This window comes from Meriones unguiculatus, chromosome 10 (assembly GCF_030254825.1).
Source record: "Meriones unguiculatus strain TT.TT164.6M chromosome 10, Bangor_MerUng_6.1, whole genome shotgun sequence".
Classification (NCBI taxonomy): domain Eukaryota; kingdom Metazoa; phylum Chordata; class Mammalia; order Rodentia; family Muridae; genus Meriones; species Meriones unguiculatus.
In genome coordinates, this window is record NC_083358.1 from 60,586,064 (window position 1) to 60,606,852 (window position 20,789).

A 20,789-nucleotide genomic window follows, 5' to 3' on the forward strand; every position below is an offset into this window, starting at 1 on the left:
GGAAGGAGGAGGGTCAAGAATTTAAGATCATTCTTAGCTGCACAATAAATTCAATGGCAGCCTGGACAGCATGAGCCCAGTAGCAGGAAGGAGGGATGGAGGAAGGGAAGAAAGGAGTATAGGAGGGAAAGGAGGAAGGGAGGGAGAGAGGGGCGGATGAATTTACAGAGAATAAGGGTTTGTCACCTACACTTTCAAATCAAAAGGCTATGCAAGAAGCGGTCACCCTGAGTTGAAGAAGAGTTACAGAAAATTATTTCACGATAAGGAAGCATGCACGTTCCTCAAAAGCTAGAATTGGGAATCTCCATATAATTTTAAGTGATCCTAGAAGACAAATGAAGTGTCTGGGTTTACTTACGGCTGACTGTCCCCTGAATCACTAAGCAACCAGAAGAGCACCTGAGAGGTGGGTCTGAAACAGGACAGCAGCAACAGTGACGTGGGCAATGGGAAAGAACTCATGTGACTGCTACTGCAGCACGGTCAGAAACCTGATCTGCTTCAAAGAAACATCCACGCCAAGGGCTCCTGCCGGCAAAAGGATCAGCGATCTTCTGAGAAGGTCATAGAATGTCCTAGAAAGACAGTTCTCACTTCCAAAATCATCATGTAGTCCTGAGCCATTCATTCTGAGAACAGCACATTAGGGCTGGCATACCACCTCAAGAAACCGGTGGAAATCCAGGGAGCTGCACACGCATGGTGCACAGACATGCATGTAGGCTAAACAGCCTACATATAATAATTACAAAAGTAAATCCAGGTGGCTGGCAGATAGAAAAACTAGAAGAGCCACTTCTCTGTCACAGTCCAGACTAGCAAATAGAAACCGTTTACTGAGAGAGGCCCACAGATGAAGTAAGTTTGATGCTTTAGGCTATATTTTAAAAATATATACATGACACAGAAAATAAAATCCAAATGTTAAATAGGAAATATTAAAGGGAAATGTTTCTGCAGCAAAAGAAACCGATTTTATTATAGCCCTTTTGATAAAGGCCCATTTAAGTGTAATAAAATCCTTTTATTTCATGTATGCTACCTTTGAACTTGAAGACAAATAAAGCTATGACAGATTAAAGTACTATTTAAGACAGTAGACAATAAGTTGATCAAACATCTTATGCCCCAAAGACTCAAATTACAAACATGGATTTAAAGATACAGAAGTGAAGACCTAACATGCATTGCAGAGAAAGGACATTTCAGACACAGCCCTCAGTTCAGCGGCTGGCTTCCAAAGTCACCAACACACACTTAAACTACAGAGAAAGGCTATGAGTGTGACCTTTCCCATCGGAAGAGGCAGAGGCAGCAGCATCCAGAGCATCCAGAAGAAGCACATGCCGGTGGCACACCCTGTCTTTGTGCGAACCTCAAATGGTTTTCACAGGGAAAAATCAAGAGCAATTATTAACAAAAGAGCAAACAAAACCTCAGATGTGGCCATGTGTGGTAGGCTGCACGGTGCAGGTATAGTAAGCCTGTGTCTTCCTGGCCTCTCTGCAGGTGTGTGCAGGTTGGGGAGAAAGGAAAGACTCAAAAGAAGTATACCACTTTCTAAAATGATCTTTTAGATTGTATTACATGTTATTCTATTACATGTATAGGCATTTGCCTACATATGTGACTGTACTATGTGCATGTCTAGTGCCCATGGAGGCCAAGAGAGTGTTGAGTCCCCTGGAAGTGGAGTTAGAGACGGTTGTGAGCCATCACATGCTTGCTTGGGAAGCGAATCCAGATCCTCTGCAGGAACAGCCAGTGCTCTTAACTGCTGAACCAACTCTCTAGCCCTCAAAGAATGATTTTTAACTATATGTGTGTCTGTACATGAGTACAGATCCAGGAGTGTCCCCTGGAGCTGGAGTTACAGGAGGAGATGAGCTACCATACATGGGAATAGAACTTGGATTTTCTGGAAGAGCAGCAAGAACTCTTAGCCACTGAGCCATCTCTAGTGTATATCATGCCATGTCAGTACTTTGGAAGAAAAGGCGGTGGATCAGGAGTTCAAGACCAGCCTGAGTTACCTAGCTGGTCTGAAAGCAACATATAATTCTAAATGCACTACTGAAGGCCTTTAGGTCACAGGAAATCTTTATTCTGTATTGCAATCACTTAGTTATTCATACAAGTGTGCCATGGTCCACGTATGCAGGTCTCAAACTTATCTCCCTCCACCACGCTCATCCAAAGAATCAAACTCAAGTCAACAACCTTTACCTGCTGAGCCATCTTGCTGCTCCAGGAAATCTTTATTATTTTTTATTTCCTATGTATTGGTGTTTGTTTCCTGTGTGTTCCTGCATGTAATTATGAGGCTGTTGGATACTCTAGACCTGGAGGTACAGACAGCTGGGAATTGAACCCATGTCCTCTGGAAGAATAGCCAGTGTTCTTAACCACTGAGCCATCTCTCCAACCCTCGGCAAACCTTTCTTAAAAGAAACCTTTCTAAAATTTTATACAAGTAAGAATCACTGCTAAAAACAGTCTTTACACATCTGTTTTATATGTCTTTCAAAAATTAAGCTACAGCATAGTAGTTTAAGCTCCTTATTTTAATATTAGTTTGAAAAGCATCTATTTAATGATTAACTTTAAAATCTACCCAATTTCTGAGCTTTCTACATAGATGGGGGTAGGGTAGAAGAGGAAATGGGAAACTTTACGAATGAAATGTAGTTGACTAAAAGTTGGGCTGTAACGTAAATGCTTTGTCCAAAGAGACAACATAAACTAGATACAGAATCACGTATTTGAACTACGTTCTTCCTGGTTACACATCCTACTTCTGGGTACCATTTTCCAGCTGTGTTACAAATAACAGCAGCTTTGGCTGCTCTTCTAGGAGTTCGCTCAATACCTAGCACCCACACAGCAACTCAAAATTGTCTGTAAATCTAGTTCCAGGGCAGACATCACCCTCCTCAGGCCTCTGTGGGACCCAGACACACATCATGCAGGCAAAATTCTCATACACAGAAATAACAAAATTAAAAAACAAAACAAAACATGGATATGTGTTCTCATCAGTCGGAGCTGTCCTCATTTCAAATTTGGCCTGGAGTAAAGGGCCCAGTAAGTGTGGACCTCTGAAGAGGACAGGGTTAAGCACGGGGTTAAACTCGGGTGTAGAGCCAGAGCCTGGGATCCATGTTGGAACTGTCCCAGAATTTCAAAGCATGCAGAAATGCAGGACAGTACCCTTCTGTGTTCCAGCTTTTCTAGGCAAGTCACTGTAAAGAACTCTAGTCCTTTCCAGTCCTAAGCCCATGTGGACATAACCAAGAAACTAGCTAACACATTCTCAAATCACAGCAACAAAAGCTAAGATATGGAACACGCTCCAAAAATAATGAGTTGCAGGCTGGGGAAATGTCTAAATCTTTTTTTTTAAACCTCGGCATGAATTCTTTTTCCCTAATACCTAACAACCAACCAGTAAAGGAGAGTAGAAACACAGTGAAATACCTGACAGCCCCTCTTTTCAATTTCCATGATACACTTCTGTATCAACAGTGGCACCATCAAGCCTACATTTTCTTTTTCTACAACTTTCTGAATGTCAACACCAAACATTACTGATTCTCGGTTTTTATCCAGGCCGTGGAGAGAATTCTCCCACTGTTCCATCAGGGTCAACTTGACATAAATGAGGCCTCTGGGTTCAAGCTTGACAGCCAGCTGGTGTGTTTTTGTCACTCTGAATAAGGTGGGCAGGACCACCGTGCCATGACAGCACACTCGATTTCTCCTTGGAGTGGGCTCCCAGCTGAACACCACCAGTTTCAAATGCTGCGCGTTTTCAATCTCTATGTTGAAGGTGTGGTCCATGTCTAAAAACGTTGTCCGACAGGTGAGCAAAGCTGTTCTGGCTTTGTTCACTGAATCTACCTGAATTGCACAAAAGACGTCTTTGGAATCTATCCGGGGTGGCTTTAAACCCTCTGCGCCGTAGAAGTGCACACTCATGAGGCCGGATATGTACTGTGAGCACTTGGGTTGATCCGCAAAGCTGTAGTGTCTAAAGGCACCTACATCTATTTCATTTTTGCTACAACTGCTTGGAACGGTTTCTCTCCCTTTTCCAAGTTTATGCTCGGATCCATGCTTGCTAGATTTAGTTCTAAGTTCGGGTGAGTCTCCATCGCTGAGGTACCCACCCTTGCAGGAATACTTTGAGCTCCTGGTGACTTTCTTCTGGTAGCTGTGCTGAGAAGATACGGTCGTATCAAGATGGTACCGGCTTATTACGTTCCTGGTTGGGTTTGCAGAAGGCAGAATAACACTATGAGGAATTTCTCGGCAGTTCCATTTGGATAGAGAAGGGGTGCCATCTGGACTGTTTATGTAGTGCGAAGCACCCCTGGCACCCAGCTTTCGGCTGAATTCTGGCAACCTCTTCATTTTCATAGAAAGTTTCCTCACAGTACGTGGAGATTTTATTTTATCTGGCAAAGACCAAGTAATTGAGCTGCCTTTCTTCACAGGGCTGGGGCTTGGAGAAGATGGCTCCAGAGCTCTCAGTTCAGTCCTATTTGTAGAAACTACAATCCCAGGACCTTAAAAAGAAGAAAGAACAATACTATAAAGACTTCTTGTTTTATTCCTACTTTACAGGGAGACTGGTTCTCACAAGGGTTGAAACACCTCCCGCTTCGTACTTGGGAGCTGAACCGGGTCTCACTCTGACAGGAGATAAGCCCCTGCCCACATGCTGTTCTGAAGCCTGGGATGCAGGGCCATGGTTCCTTTTCCCTCTGCAGTGAGTGCAGAGCCTTGAACAGTGGCTTAAGATGTGGAGGGACTGGAAGAGCCTCCATCTCAGTACACCCAGCTAGAGACGCAACTCTCCATCACAATGGTGCTTCTGTATTTACTCCCTCCAAAGCCAAGTGCTGTTGATTTAGGGAAAAATAAGTTAAAAACCAAACAGTCTGTAATTTGGGCAGGAAAGAGGCCTTCTTTGTCCTAAAACTCGGTTAGGATATTGTATATCCAATTAAACTTCCTGGTAAGCTGGTTCTGGTAAAACACAGATAGAATAGAATAAGCTTTCCCAGTTAAAAAGAACAGATTAATTAATTTCATTTTTGAGTTTGTACATGTTCCCAAGTTTTCAAATTAATCACACAAAATAAAAATATGTTCTGAAATAAGTTAAAATTTCCTTTAAAAATACAGTATCATTGCAATTATTTAATATTCAATTTTCAGATTTTGTCTACTCCTTTAGATAAAGATCTAATAACCTTACTACCAGAATCTAATCTTGTTGAAACTATTTCAGGGTTAAAATGTGAACACATCTGTTCAGAATCAGTATGACCTTTCTTTAAAGTATTAACACACAAGTCTCCTCCTGGCCATCTCTGCATCCTAAAGACAAGTGTTGTCTGTATATCTCTGCATCCTAAAGACAAGTGTTGTCTGTATATCTCTGCAACCTAAAGACAAGTATTGTCTGTAAATAGAAAACCGACTATTATAAGTATGTGTGCCAGGCTTTTTTGGTAACAGCTAGTAAGGAGCAGGGTGCTTGCATACGGGACAAAGCATCCCTTGTACAGCCTATCACAACACAGTCTTACTGGCTCAGTGGTCTAGAACATTCTGGAGTAATTGGGGTCCTGCTCAGCCTAGCATTAACCTATTTCACTATAATCTATTTTATTATAACTGGTGCGTTAACCTGCTCTGAGTTTTCCTAAGTTTTTAAGGAATTTAATATTCTGATTATTTTTATAAACTGTTAGTAAACAATTCCTAAGTCATTAATCATTAAAATGAAATATTTTGTTATGTTAGAGCTTCTACTGCAGACAAGAGGGAATTTATTACTACTAAAGTGGGGGGCTGAAGAGATGGCTCAGGACTAGCGCGTTTGCTGCATGAACGCAGGAACCTGAGTTCAAACCGCTGGGCTCAATGTGAAGTCGGGCGTGCTTCTGTGTGTCTGTGATCAGTGCTCCCACAGCAAGATGGGACGCAGTGGTGAACAATTAAAGGAGACCTACCTCACACGAGGTGACGATGAGGACAGACAGCCAAGGTTGTCCCTGATGGACATGCATACACATGTGAGCAAAAACTTTTTGATTTTTAAAATTCAATAAAATTTAAAAACACAAAATTCTATCTTCCTTGAAACTACGACTATAAAAGACAAATCACAAAACAGCCATGACAAGCAAATATAAGATGAAAAAATGCTTAAATATACAAAGCTATGTACCAAACTATAGGTGCTGGATCCTCTGGGGGCCAGAGTTATAGGCGGCTGTGAGCCAACTGACGTGGGCGTGGGCACCCAAGCTCAGCACGCTGAATGCTGAGCCGCCTCTCCAGGCCCGCAATGTCTTCACTTTATCAGGCCAGGGTATACCACATATACGACAGACGTCGTCCAGGCTCGGCTTTAGGAACCATCAAACACCTGAAGAGGAGAAAGGAAAATCAGGTGGACAGCCACTTTTACCTGTAAAAGCAGGTTTCAACACGGGGCCGTCCTCCGCCATCGAGCCTTCCCGGGTCCTGTGCCCCGACCTTTGCTTGCACTGCTGTGGAACGTCGGCAGAACGGACGGCATCTACAGAACAAATTCCACTGGACTGCGCCGTGTGCTCGTCAGCCGTGTGTTGAGCAGGACACAGCAGCTCTCCGCCGTGAGGCTCGGCCTTCATCAGGTCCCCGGCAGACGACATGCTCCCACGCAGAGCAGGGAGCTTCGGGGCAGCAGCCTCTGCCTCCCCCAGCCTCAAGACACTTGCTACGCCGAGGTCCTCGTCCTCAGGGATGGGATTGTACCATATCTCCCCTTCATCGTCGGCATCGTTGTCCTCACTTAAGTCTAGAGAGCAGTTTCGTGGGGATGGAGAGCTGGCCGCGTTACACACCGCGTGTGTGCAGTGTCCCTTGGGGGATTTACAGAAAGGCTGCGATGGCTGGCGTCTGTGTGGAGACACGGGGGAGAGGGAAAAATAACTGTCTTGGCATCGCCTTCTCTCTTCCAGACTCTGGGACCTCAGGGTACTCTGATACAGCCAATTGCGCTTCTTCGAGACAGTGATGCTGTTGAGGGGCTGGTGACCTCTAAGCTCAGTAGTACCCTTTACATCTTCTGGCTCTCTCTTCTTCAGTGGAGACCCGTAGACATTTTCAAATAAGTCTGCTTCAAAGGAGAAAAAGAGGGAAATTAGGTTGGTATAGCGGGAAACACATGTCACTGGAGACCAGTAATTAAAATGTTTAAAAATAAAAGTGATATTAATGATATTCATAGATCAAAAAACAAACCAGAAAAAACTTTATTTTTTTTCTACCGAAATGGAATTTCAATTTAGAAATCAAGTGGGTATGTAAATGTTATGAAAGTCTAAGGAAAAAAAATACAAGCTAGCATTGTCTATTGTAAGATATAACTGTGCTCAGGTCTTACCCTAAGCAAAACATCTAATTTATAAAAAGTCCCTAAAGAACACTTTTTATACAACAATACACTTAATTGATACCTGAATAATAACCAACTCATGAGGACTAGAAGTCATGAGCAACCAGTAACATTCTTTCATTTTCATAAAGATTAATTTTTAATGAGAGCCTTCAAATTTTAACAAAAACCAAGAACATTAATTAAAGCACCAACTTAAGGAGCAGATTAATACTAAACAAAATAACCCTTTTCCCACAGTCCAGTGAAGACCCCAGACACTTACATTTCTTGTCTGCCAGCATAGTGTTACAGTGTTACAGTGTAACCTTACTTGCAACTAAAGAAGCTTATGCTTCCAAGAGCTGCAGCAAGTGGCAGGGACTAAGCCAAGCGCACATCTGTCCCAACAATAGTTCACTGCACATAACTAAAATACAACCACACTATGGAGAGCTGAGATGGCGCTGTGTTTTTAAATAATGCCATTATAGTGTTCTGCCACTCTGCATGTGTATATGGCTAATTCCTCTTGTTACAGCAAATGAAGCATAATGACTTAATAGCAGTGATAACAACTTTAAGCTATGATAAGCTTAATAACAAACAACAAATTACGTCCATATATATAATCAAGGCTTTCAGTAACCTTCCATCTACTGGAAAAAAAAAAATCTTTAAAAATGCAAATTTACCATTCCCTTTTTAAGCCCTAAACTTGTACCCAACCAAGCAGCTTAGTCAAAGCAAATCCTTCACTCCCAAACTGAGGTTTGAGTTGAAACAGTTCTAAATATATAAACTAGACTAGCTCTTAAGAGCTCCTGCTATGTAAGTCATTGATTTACTCAACTCCTTGTGCCAGGAAGGAGAGCGAACGCAGCCAAGAAGTTCTGAATTCCCTGACACTCTACAGCAGCAGTTCTCAACCTTCCTAATGCTGTGACCCTTTAATACAGTTCCTCAGGCTGTGGTGGGCCCCAACCAGAAAATTATTTTCATTGCCACTTCATAACTGTAATTTTGCCACGGTCATGAACTGTAATGTAAACATGTGTTTTCTGGTGGTCTCAGGTGACCCCTGTGAAAGGATCATTTGGACCTCTCCCTCCAAAAGGGTAGCGACCCACAGGTTGAGAACCACTGCTCTACAGCAATCCTTTGAGCATGAGTGATGTTCAAAACTAGGCCTTTCTAACCCTAATAATAGCACTCTTACTCTTTTCCCCAAGGGAGTGTGGTAAGAAAAATAAAGCTATTAGCATCCTACATCTAAGCAAGTTAATGTATTTAATAAAAATGTAATGCTAAAAGGAATAATTATATTCTGAGACACTGTTTTTGTTCCTTTGTGTGTGTGGTGTATGACAGTGCTTGTGTGTATATCCATGTAGAAGTCAGAGGTTGGCATCAGGTCCCTTGGAACTGGAGTTACAGAAAGCTGTAAGCCACTGAGAGTACTGGGAACCAAACCTGTGTCCTCTGCAAGAACAAGGCTGCTAAGTGCTGAGCCTTCTCTCTGGCCCCTCCATCTTGCTTTATTGAGACAGGGTCTCTCACTAAACTTGGAAAGCTGTGTGCAATCTTCTCTCCCTTCCCTTTTTCTGCTAAAAAGTAACACCTAATTCAATTGCACTAACTTAATAGTTAGATTTTGCTTCATATTATATACACAAGAAGATATAATATAGAAATAAATATACAAAGTTGCAGGGTAAAAAGCACTCTTTTGTAACTAACTATACATGTTAACTGATATAATTTTCAGGTTCTAATTAAAGTGATTTTATTTTTTAATATCTGTAAGATAAGGCAACAGTGGCAATTTTTGGTAAGTTTTTCACTGAGAAAGTAGGCTGCAGGGCAGTAAACTCCTTGAGCCAATTTTATTTTCTCAATGGTTATTTCATAACAAAGCCAGCTAACTTAGAATTAGTGAACATTTAACTGTTCAGTAATTAACCCCTGTCTCAAAACAACAGCAGCTAACCCGCTGTGCACTTCAATCAAGTGAAAGTGTATAGTATCCACGGACTACTCCAGAAAGTAGATTCCTTCCTTCTCTTAAAAAAAAAAAAAATCTCCATTAGCAGGGCATAGTGGGGCACACACCTTTAATCCCAGTAATCAGGAGGCCGAGGCAGCCGGATCTCTGCCAGCCTGGTCTACCAAGAGGGTCCAGGACAGCCAGAGCTCTGTTACACAGAGAAACGCTATCTTAAAAACAAAACAAAACACACCTCAAATAACAACATTCTTATAAGCATCAGATACTGGTCTACGCCTAGGTTTTTGATTGTTTAAGAAAATTGAACCTGTATGTGCATTTCCCAGATGAATCTGAAAGGAGGTAGAGTGTGATAAGGACAGACACTTATTGTGACTGGCAATAAAAACCCTCAATCAAATTATATGTTCACTTTTGAGACTAAGCAAGTAGAAGGGAAAACTTTGAGACTGTTTTCAATTCCACAAAAGTAAGAGGCAGCGGCGGGGGAGAGCAGCACAGATGAGGTGAGCAGAGTGAGTGTGGCTGGCCGGGCACCTCCTCAGCGCTCCCCGAGGCCTCTCTCGGCTGCAGTCCATCCACTCACACCAGAAGAATTCTAATGACCTGGGGCAAGGCAGTGTCTTCCCAAAGCCTGCCAAGTGAAGGAAGCCAGTTACTTTAGGCCTCTCACAGCAGCCCAAGAAAAGAAGCCACAAGAAGTAGAGTAACTCTCCCTGCCCATCACTCTTCCTCTCGGTCAGACTCCAGAACCTCCTGGGAAATGGGAGCAAGTAAGACAACTACTCAAATGATCATATACTTTAAGCACTAACTATTGATTCATACAAGACTGAAGCAGAGAGAACTCTGTGCTTCGCTCTTGCTGTGGTAAGTTTAAGGATCAAGCATTAAATAAGGAAGTGTCTCCAAAACCGAGGGACACAGATCCTTACCAAAGTGTGGCCTTCCGAACAGCGCCACCTGTCTACTGAAAGCCTGTGAAAATGCTGAATCCCAGGGCCCTGCCCACACTTACTGAATCTGCACTTTAAGGAGGTTTTCCAGGGATCCATACGAACACTGTCTGAAAAGCATCCTTCTGCAACACCGAGAAGCACACCTTCTGCAGCAAGGGCCTAGAAAACAGCCCAAGCCGGCCTCAAAGGATTGGGAACCACTGGTCTAGAAGCACGGGACTTTGAAACCAACAGGGCACTACTTTCTGCTGATTTTGTAATTCTCAAAGTTTTCCAGCCACCAGCAACTCCAATGTTCTGTGGCACTCTTCCAAGGCAACAAACAAAAAAAGCTGCACTTGCTTCCAAAGGCCGGAAGGCCAAACTGTCTCAGCACGGGATTTAAAGCCAGAAGACTGTCAGAAAGAAACCGCTCATTTGCTGCTACTAATGTTGGAGGTGCTGGCAGAGTGGGGGTACAAGGAATCAAAACAAAACAATAATGAAACCAGAGTTTCAAATATTTCAAAAAAGATACAGATGAATCTGTACCACGGTATCAACTTCATTTAAGACGGTTAAAGACCATACTAGCTGGAGGGTCTGGAGGTTAAAGACCATACTAGCTGGAGGGTCTGGAGAGATGGCTGAGCGATTCAGAGGACTGCTGTGCTCTTCCAGAGGACCCAGGTTCTATTCCCCGGCCCCATATGTCGGCTAACAACCATCTCCAACTGCATGGGCCCCCAGCATGCTAGTGGTGCACAAACAAAACAGCCATACAGATAAGATACAAATAAGTCTTTAAAAAGAGAAAGGGGGGGAGGGGATAACTGGGAAAGAAAGGGAAGGGAAGGGAAAGGTGGGTGGGGGAGGGCCTGTAATGAACTTAGGAGGCAGGCAGATCTGTGTAAACTCAAGGCCGGCCTGTTCTACAAGGTGAGTGCTAGGGCTATGCAGAGACTCTGTCACCAACCAACAAACAAAAGATCATACAAGCCTGGGGATGTGGCTCAGTGGGTGTGGTGCTAGCCTAGTGTGCACAAAGCCCTGGGCATGATTCCCTGCACAGCATAGATGGGGAATGGCCAGGCACAGGTCTGGAGTTCAAGACCACCGCTGGCTACAAAAACAAAAAAAGAGAGATCACGCCATCTAATTAACAATACCTTAAATTTTTTTTTTCACTGTGTCTTTTTTTCACAGAAGCAAAAGTGGAGTCAAAGAGGCTCAGGTACACTTTTAACACAATAAACCGCCAAAATAGTTCAAATGGTGCTTCAAAATATATTTCTAAAAATTGCATGCTAATTAAAACTTTTTTGTAAAGATTTATAACGAAGTGCAGTTGGCAAATAAACTATGGTTCCTTCATAATCTTAAGGCTTGCAGAAACTTGACAATATTTACTACATGTAATGACTTCAGATTTCTTAAATAATCATCTCAATTAGGAACAAATTGGCCAATCTGTGAACACTACAACACACTTAAATGCACCAGGCTGCTGGCTTTATAATACCATCAAAAGTTAGTGGTTCTTGGTGGAAGCCAGATAACAAAACAGAAAACCACTTTTGTTTGCATTTGCCATAATAGTCTCCAAACATTTAAAAAACACTCAGATTAGGTACCTCCATCCCATCACATAGCTATTATGTTTCGGACTTGTAATTTTACTTTGAAAGAAAATAGCTGTATGAATATACAGAAAATGTGGTATAAGCCCTTTAGAATACTGAGCATCTTCTGTACAATTAAGAATGTGATGCTCAAATAGACTATATAATTTAAAAAAAAAAACAGCTTTAAATTTATTTTACTCTCTTTTGTGTGTTGGGGGAAGGGAGGGGATCTGTAATCAAATCCAGGTACTCTACCACTCTGGACTCAACAAATTCTCCAAGCAATGATGACTCAGCAGGGAAAAGCACTTGTTCTCGAAGAGGACCTGGGTTTGATTCCCAGCACCCAGGCTCACAGTTGTTTCTAAGGGTATCAGATCTGATATCCTCCAAGGGCACCTGGCAGGCATGTAGTGCACAAAAATACATACAAGCATGTGGTGCACATACATACATGCAGGCAAAACACCCATACACATAAAATAAATCTTAATAAATACTTTAGTTGAAAACTGAACAAAATTAAACTATTATTATTATTTTAATATAAAGCCTACACTATTGCAGGAAGTTACTTAGCATTCTAAACCATGTTTTATAAAATTCCTTCCATCTCCTCAGGCCAAGCCATTTAATGAAATTAATTGGATCAAGCCTCTAGAGAATTCTGATCTCCTTGACCTTATATGGATGTTTCTTAGTCTTGAGAACTGAGTTTGAACCCAGGACAGTCTGGATCTGTGCATCACCAAGGAACTTTCAGCAAACTCCTTAACCTGTAAGTTTCTTTGCTGTTGAATGACAATGGCCTTATCTTGGGTGGGGGAGAAAGGATTCCAGGAAAACTGGTGAAAGAATCCAGAATGGTCTTAGACCAGCAAACTAAGAAAAACTGTTTTAACCATCCAGCAATAGTTCTTAGATACCTAAAAACTATTTTGTTATTTTCACTTCCTAAAGAATCGATGTGAAAGAAATAGTGAGGAAGACAAAGTTCAGGCAGGAGAAACTTTGGCAGCTTTAGGTTAAATTTCATAGAAAACACTGCTACAGTAACTGCAATATTTGGTTTTAGTTTCTTGAAGTTGTTAACACTTCCAGATTTAATGTCATGATGGAAGAAGCAACAAATTCATCCTATGAGGAAATATATTTATTTAACTCCCTGAATATCTGCATAACTAGTAAAGTAATTCGATGATGAATGTTTTTATAAGAGTTTTGTTACCAACGAAATTTATCATTCAGAGTTGAATTAACCAGTCAAGGGGGCTAAATAAAGGCCATGAGGGTAAGGTTTGTGGTTACAAGTACCTTAGATCTGGGGGAAGCTTTTGTTTTTGATGTGGGCTTGGTAAAGTGCACCCCTTTTGACAGGCCCCTATTCCTTTGGTCAGGTGAAGAAGAATTAGGGTCTATTGCTGAATGTATACTGTCTATCACACAAAGCCACTGTTTAATTAGAACTTTTGGGAACTTTGTTTCTCCCCACACTTGTGATTATTGTTTAAAGTTAGTGTGCAGTAACCCAATGCTATGGGATGTGGAATCTTTCTTCTTTCCTACTTTCTTTTTTTAAAAAAGGGTCTCACTATGTAGGCCACACTGGTCTCTTACAGAGATCCACCTGCCTCTGCCTCTGCCTCCAGAGTGCTGGGATTAAAAGGCCCAAGCAACCACACTGAACTGGTGTGTGTTCTTGCCATGAGACACTCAGATACCTTCAGCACTTACTTTTAAAAACTCTTCACTGAAAGTCTCTGCATTTAAAGGGGTGTCAAGACACCACACGGTTTTGATCTGTTTCTTTCATCAGAAAATTTTTGATATTTACAACAAAATTCAGAGATTTCTAAAACTAGGTCTTCTGTGATAATTAAAAATCAGGCGCACAGCAAACCAAAGAACTTGAATACTATATAAGGACAAACAAAATTTATTTATTTTTCTTCTATAAATAGTGTTGCCTAAGTTTCAAGTGACCTCAGGTGCTTGGACTTGGACCTGAGTGACACTGATTTTCATTACAATACCAGTATCCTAGCTTTTCTACAAGTGAAGGAAATCTTAGCTTTGAGTTAGTTTGTGATGTGGTGCTTGTGCTTGTGTGCATATCCAGCGCGCTCACGGGTATGTCTGAGCTCAAGTGTGCGTGAGTGCCCGGGTAAGAAGAAAAAGAGTCTAATAAGTAAAATGATGGGTAATAAAGCCTGTAAAATTCTACCTTGGATTGAATTCTGGCTCACAAACTTCCCAAGTATTAGGGTTTGCCTAGAGCTACAGAGAAAAATCAAGGAAGCCGCCCTTCTCAAAATCTGCAGAAAAGGCATGTAAAATACTTAAAACCTTTCCTCACTGTTGCCCTAAGGGAGGAAGCATGCTGACTCTTGGAGAATAGAAAAACGAAAAGAGAAAGGAAAAAGCAGGAAGGGAGAGAAAGAGAGAGAGAGAGAGAATGAGGAGGAGTGGGGGGAAGGGCGAGAAGAACACAAGATTTAATGCATGACATTGGCAGGGTCACGCGACCGTCTGCAAAAACACTGGCGGAGGCAGAAGCCCACTTGGTAAACACTGCAGCAGTAGTTCTCAACCTGTGGGTCTCGACCCCTTTAGAGACTTGAACGACTCTCTCAGAGGTCGCCTACGGCCATTAGAGAACACAATTACAATTCGGTTCGTAAGAGTAGCAAAATTACAGTTATGAAGTGGCAACGAAAATAACTTCATGGCTGGGGGTCGACACAACATTGAGGCGCTGAATTAAAGGCATTAGGAAGGTGGGGAACCACTGCACTGAAGGCTCACGGCGTCGCTTAGCGTATGGACTGCAAAGTGTCCTACCTGTCAGTGTGATTCTTTGGTCGCTTGTCACCGAGAGGACGTGGTTTTCATGCACCTTCCAACTGCCCAAATTTGGTGAGGTTGCCTGCGCTCCGGGAACGTTGGGTGCTGTCCCACGAGCGCGACCCTTCATCCCCAGGGACAGCAGGCGTCCTTTGTACATCCACTTCTGCAGCTTCTTGACTGTCACCGCAGGTGGCTTGAGGAGGGCAGGCTCCTCGGGACGGTCCTCTCGGCTACTGCATATCACAGAGGTCCCCGTGGGATCCCTAAAGGGACGTCCGGAGGACCGGCCGAGGTCCCGGCAGAGGGGAGGCAGGAGGGCGGCGGGCGCAGCAGCCCTGTGGCTGCCCCGGCTCCAGCCGTCCATCCCACCTCCACGTGGCGGGGGCTCGTCCCTGTCCCTGTGCACCCCGCACCTGATGCAGCTGTCGCTCGCCCACCGCTGGAGCAGAGGCGGCTGGGGGCTCACGCGGAGGCTCTCGAGACTCCGGCAGCTGGACAGCCGCCTCCGAGGACTGGGCGGCCTCCCCAGCCGCGGCTCCCTCGGAGGCGACCTGGGCGGGGACACCTGCCGCGGAGGGCGGTCGCCGCCTCGGGGGCTGCAGGCTGGGCGCACCCCTGCGCCGCGGGGGAGAGGCGGCGGCTGGCCCCGAGCCCGGCCTCCCGCGGGTCCGCCCCGCCGCGTGCCCGAGTCAGGGGGCAGGTCGTGCATGGCCTGGATCAGCAGATAATAGGCCTCTCGCAACTGGGTCTGCAGCCTGCCCGTCTCCAGGCGGCCGCCCTCCATCCCCGGGGAGGAGCCCGCCGCTGGGGAAGGCGAGGCCCGCGGCGCCTCCGCCCCCTCGGGCGCGCAGCCTGCGGGCAGGTTCTCGTAGTAGTCCGCGCCCTCGTCCTCCCCGTCGTCGTCGCCGCCGCTGCCCTCGGTGCCCGGGGAGACGCTAGCAAGCAGAGCGGCGGCCTCCCGAGCCCCGCGGGACCAGGGGACCCGCGCGAACGGCTGCTCGGGGTGCGCCCCGGTCCCCCACGAGGGCCGCTCCATGCCGGGGGGACCCACGAGCTCGCCAAGTGGCGAGCGTCCCTCGGGGAGCGAGGCCGCCACGGCGCCCGCGGGCAGCCCGAGCGCCCCGGGACCTCGCCGCTCCCGGAGCCGGCCGAGCGTCCTCCGCAGGGGCTCCGCCATGCGCGCCGCCTCAGCAGCCCGGCTCGCCCTGGGCGCGGGGCGGGCTCCGGGTCCCGCGCGGGCGGAGGTGGCGGCTCGCCATGACCGCGGCCGGTCCTCGCCAGCTCTTCACATACTTGGCATAACTCTGCGAGCGGCGGGCCGTGGGGCGGGGGGAGGAGGGCTCGGGCGCCGCAGCGCGCATGCCCCGGAACTGGAGCCGCGACGGGGCGCGCGGGCCGCGGCCCTGCGTTCCCGAGGTGGGCGCTCCGGGGGCGGGGCCAGCGGGGCTGCGGAGAGGGAAAGGTGGGGCGGGGCGGGCTGCCACCCCGCCACCCTCCCCTGCCCCTCCCCGCTGCCCCCCGGGTGAGGCGTGGCTCCCGTGCCGCAAGTCCTAACTTGAGAGGAACAAAAGACTGTTTGGATGGACCGACCGTGAGTGCAGGTGTATCTCACCGGAGCGACGTTCCAGAGCTGTTCCGATCAGTTCCCTGCCCCCCACCCCGACCCACTCCGGAGCTGTTGAAAAGGAATTTACGCCACTGGAGAGGTGGCTGTTAAGATCGCTGGCTGCTCTTGTTGAGGACACAGGTTCGATTCCCAGCCCCGATGGCTCACAGCCCTCAGTAACTCCAGTTCTTCCCGATGAGCTTCCCGATGCCACCTTCAGGCGTCCGCTGGCATCAGGCATGCATGTTGTAGACAGACATAGGTGCAGGTAAAACATCCATGTACATAAACATAAGTAATAAAAGAGGTATTTATATTTATAGCGATTTCTTTTCTATAAGGATTTTTTAAAATCCTTTATGTCCTAAGTCATCTCCGTTCCCTCTCCTTTAAATCTGTTTTTTTTTTTTCCTTCTGTAAAAATGCCTGCTCATCCAATATTAATCCCTACATCAAAGAAAACATGTTAAATGGAGCCACAGATATCTGAGTACCAAACTAAAAGCGCTAGTTTACAGCTTTTAAATGTAAAAATGATAGCTCTTCATTTCAATTCCGTGTTGAGAAACAGCTGCATTGAAACAAGGAAAGGGGATATTTAAAAATACCTCCTCTCACAAAATAGGAAGGCTTATGTTCAGCGTAGCAATACCAAACCCAAGCCCATCACATTTCACCGTCAGTGATCAATTAGAGTCAGTGTTACCATCAGCCCTGATTTCAGCTATCCTTTTTAGTTTTTATGTATTAGGAATGACCTTTGAGTTACTTACAGTGCACAAATACCTAGCACATACCTGCACTTAGTAGGTACTCAAGTCCTCGAAAAGTGGTAGCTGAGTAAATAGGGCTTGCATTACAAAATAAAATGACTTGGTCCTTACGTACTCCATGTAAGTCGTGTTGTTTTCTGCACCTAAGGCTCTGTCCTCTAAATTCGCTTCCATCTGTGCTCCAGATCTGTGTTAGCGCCTGACTCTCTGCCTTCTGGAGTATTTCCCCTCCATCTGTGTTTGTGGTAATCTTACCCATCCTAGGCTGGTTGTGCTGATATACATGCTTGCAGTCTCTGTGCTGGGGAAGGAGGAGGCACTGATGGTCAGCTGGGGGACTGCCTGAACTATTTGGTGAGACCCTCTCAAAAGAGTAAACGAAGGAAGGAGCTGACAGGATTGCTTAGCAGGTAAAGGCAGCCTGATTGAAGCCTGACAACTCCAGCGTGAGGTACATCTCCAGGGCTCCCCATTTTCTCATGTCCACAGTGGGCTGTGGCACACCCACTCAAAACCATAAGAATGTGAAGAGGAGGTGGAGGGCCCTGCGCAACCTTATTTTCAACTGCCTTCTTCATGAAGTCAACTCCAAAAGGACATGACCTCAAGGTCTGCCAAACTCCAGTAGTCCTTTATTACTATCCAGCACACACATGTGCCACACACGTACACACACACACACACACACCACACCTTTATCATATATTTGTTGGGACAGATGTTGTAGTTACTTTATATATATATATATATAGTTTGTGTGTGTGTGTGTGTGTTCTGGCTTTTTCACAAGAAAATTCAAAACTAACCCACTTCCTAAGGACAGAAACTACAGTCCCCTGTTGTATTGTGGTAAAAACAGCATCTTAGGCACTGTACATGAGGAGCCTTTTTTAATGACAGCAATGTTTTAGAAAACAAGTGGATTCAGTTTCCAGTCTGCTGCTCAACTCTCCACCAGACCATAGTGTATTGGTGTTGTTTTAAAATTCTCGCAGTAACAAATAGGAAAGACAGATTCGAACATAATCTCAACTCGTAGTATGAAATGTTACACTATGACATTCATACATCAGCGCCGACTGTGCTAGGATAGTTTTTATTGCAGGAACCCAAGGCTACTTCATGAATAGTCAAGGCACAGAAATATTCCCCAGGGAAATATTCCCACAGGAAATGACTGATAGCAAAGCTGCCAATAATGGGTTCTATAAACACAATTTGATCTCTATCTCAGAAGTTGTTTTCCTTCCAACTGTGTTGCACAATCTTTTTATTCTTTGTAGTTAACAGAGTTTAAAATGCCATAAGCTGCTCGCGCGCGCGCACACACACACACACACACACACACACACAAACCTATATAATTCTGTCCTTAATTCCGCTTGGTAACTTGTTCAGGAGTCACGAAATTCACTGGTCAATGTAATATGCCGTGCATTGCTTTAGACATTTCTCAGAACCAAGCTTAGCGTAGCATGTCACAGTGGGATTTAATACTACGTAAATTTGAGGAAGGGAGCTGGGCTGGGGCTATGGCTCAGTTGGTAGAGTGCTTTGAGCAGGTACAAAACCCAGGATTCTAGCCCAAACACAGCATAAACCGGTGTGGTACCCACACCTGTAATCTCAGCATGTGGGAATACAGGCAGAAAGGTAAGTCCAGATCATCCGGAGAATGTTCGAGAACTTGAGTTCACGATTTTTAACTCGCAGACATTAATAATACAACTGTGATCATGTAACACTATTCAGTGATCTTAAATGTATAAATCCTGTTTTTCTGTAAGTGTATTATGCTTAAATAAAAAGTTTGTAAACATGTCATTCTAAGATGTATCCACAGAGCTAACATGATCTACAGTATAATTCACCATCACAAGGTTTTGATCTTAGACTGTTCAGTTACCTCCATTTCCTTTTCTGCCTAATCTTGCAGATTCCCATGGAAATTAGGGGGTGGCCAAGACATCTTCCAGTGTTTATACTTGTTTCTCGGAGGCTTGGCAGTCACTTGGTGCCTCATGAATTGACAACTACCACGTTGGCACTGTCACAAAAGATTTAACAGCGATGGGATCATGGGGCTCAAAGGAGGCAGAAAGCCAAGCAGGCTGGGGTGGCACTGACTCAGTCTAGGTGAAGGCAACAAACAAGCAGGCTGAGGCACGGGGTTTGTTCCACAGTCATAGAAGGGACTGTGGCTAAGAGTGTTCCAACGCAGACAGTCTGGTGGGTTTGTGTCTCATTGGTTCCCAATCTTCCATCATACTCTTAGGAAAACCGAACGCAAGTTTAGCCCTGAAACTTTTGAGTTCTCTCTTCCTAAACCGCCTCACCAGAAGCCTGGGGTACAGACAAGTCTGCTCTACCATGCAGCTCTGTCGGTACTGGAGAAACTTGAGCCTTCAACTGACTACATTGAACTGACCTAGAGGGCATGTTCTCCATACAGAGGTTCCTGATTAACATCGGCAGTCTGCAGCATTTCTCATGTCCTCCCTCCTTCCTGTGAAGTAATGAAAGGAAGACTTTTCCTAAATCTGCATGCATTTTCTGATGATTTAGAATACTCATTGACAATTCATATCCCCTACTCTTATGTGTTCTATATTATTTGCTTAAGTTCACCACAATGAAATGAGAAAATAACCCCTCCCCCCATCCACCCTGGTATCTGATGGCAAAGCCACTATATCCCTGTGGCATTTCCTGGAACAGAAATAGATGCAAGACACTCTTCCTAAGTTAAGTGTTTGCACTTACTTGAACATTCTTTGCTATAAATTAACTGATCACCTTTCAGAAAAGAGTAATGTTTTATGAGTTTGTGGGAAACACAACTAAAAGTTTGAATTATTCTTAAAACAGTTTCATCTGGACTTTTAGAGCTACAGCCCATATTCCCATTTATCTGAATTTATTTGTAAAAATCCAACCAAAGAAACAAACAACACAGAATAGAATTTCAGACTGAAAAATGGAGTCTGATTTTAAAAGTAAGATAATGTAGTTTAGTATTGTAGTAGTCACCGTTGTGGTTGTTTCTGTGGCCAAATACCCAATACAGAGAAACTTGTGGGAGGAAGGATTTTGTTGGCTCATAGTTTGAGGATACCAGTCCATAGTGGAAGGTAATAAGGTCAGCAGTACAAGGCTACGTGCCCACATTTCAAAACAGAGCAGAGAACAATGAAACTGCTATTCACCTCTTCCTTTTCCCTCTATTATTTCATCCAATCCCAGAGCACATGGGATGTCGCCACCAAATTCAGGTTAAGTCTTCCTGTCTAAGTGAATCTTCCTTTAAATGCAGCGACACAAATGCAGGCAGAGGAGTATTCTTTTAGGTGTGATCTTAGGCAATGAGATGGAACTCATTCCAGTGCTGCCTTTACCAGCCCCAAGCTCCCAAACCTGAACCCCGACTCTCCTCTGCCAATTCCACACCATTACCTTTCCTTCTAAAAAATCTACAGCACTTCTGAAATGCGTGGCTTCCAGGCATGTCCAGTCTTTTCATACTGAGATACAATGTGATCAGCCACAAAGGTCAA

General features: G+C 44.7%; 1 protein-coding gene across 4 annotated transcripts in view; it reads right to left on the reverse strand.

Annotated features, from left to right (window-relative positions):
• The window catches only part of Syde2 (synapse defective Rho GTPase homolog 2), a 32,180-nt gene extending 15,995 nt beyond the window's left edge, over nt 1-16,185 (reverse strand). The window contains exons 1-3 of one of the 4 annotated variants that reach the window (XM_021653151.2): nt 14,851-16,178; nt 6,488-7,177; nt 3,481-4,571 (exon numbers count right to left, since the gene is read on the reverse strand). In XM_021653151.2, the coding sequence (XP_021508826.2) occupies nt 3,481-4,571; nt 6,488-7,177; nt 14,851-16,033 (2,964 nt within the window). In that variant the 5' untranslated portion in view covers nt 16,034-16,178. Of the gene's footprint in view, nt 1-3,480; nt 4,572-6,487; nt 7,181-14,850 lie in introns of all 4 variants that reach the window. The other 3 variants (XM_060392572.1, XM_060392574.1, XM_060392573.1) reach the window with 3 other exon arrangements.
• Between the last annotated feature and the right edge of the window lie 4,604 nt (nt 16,186-20,789).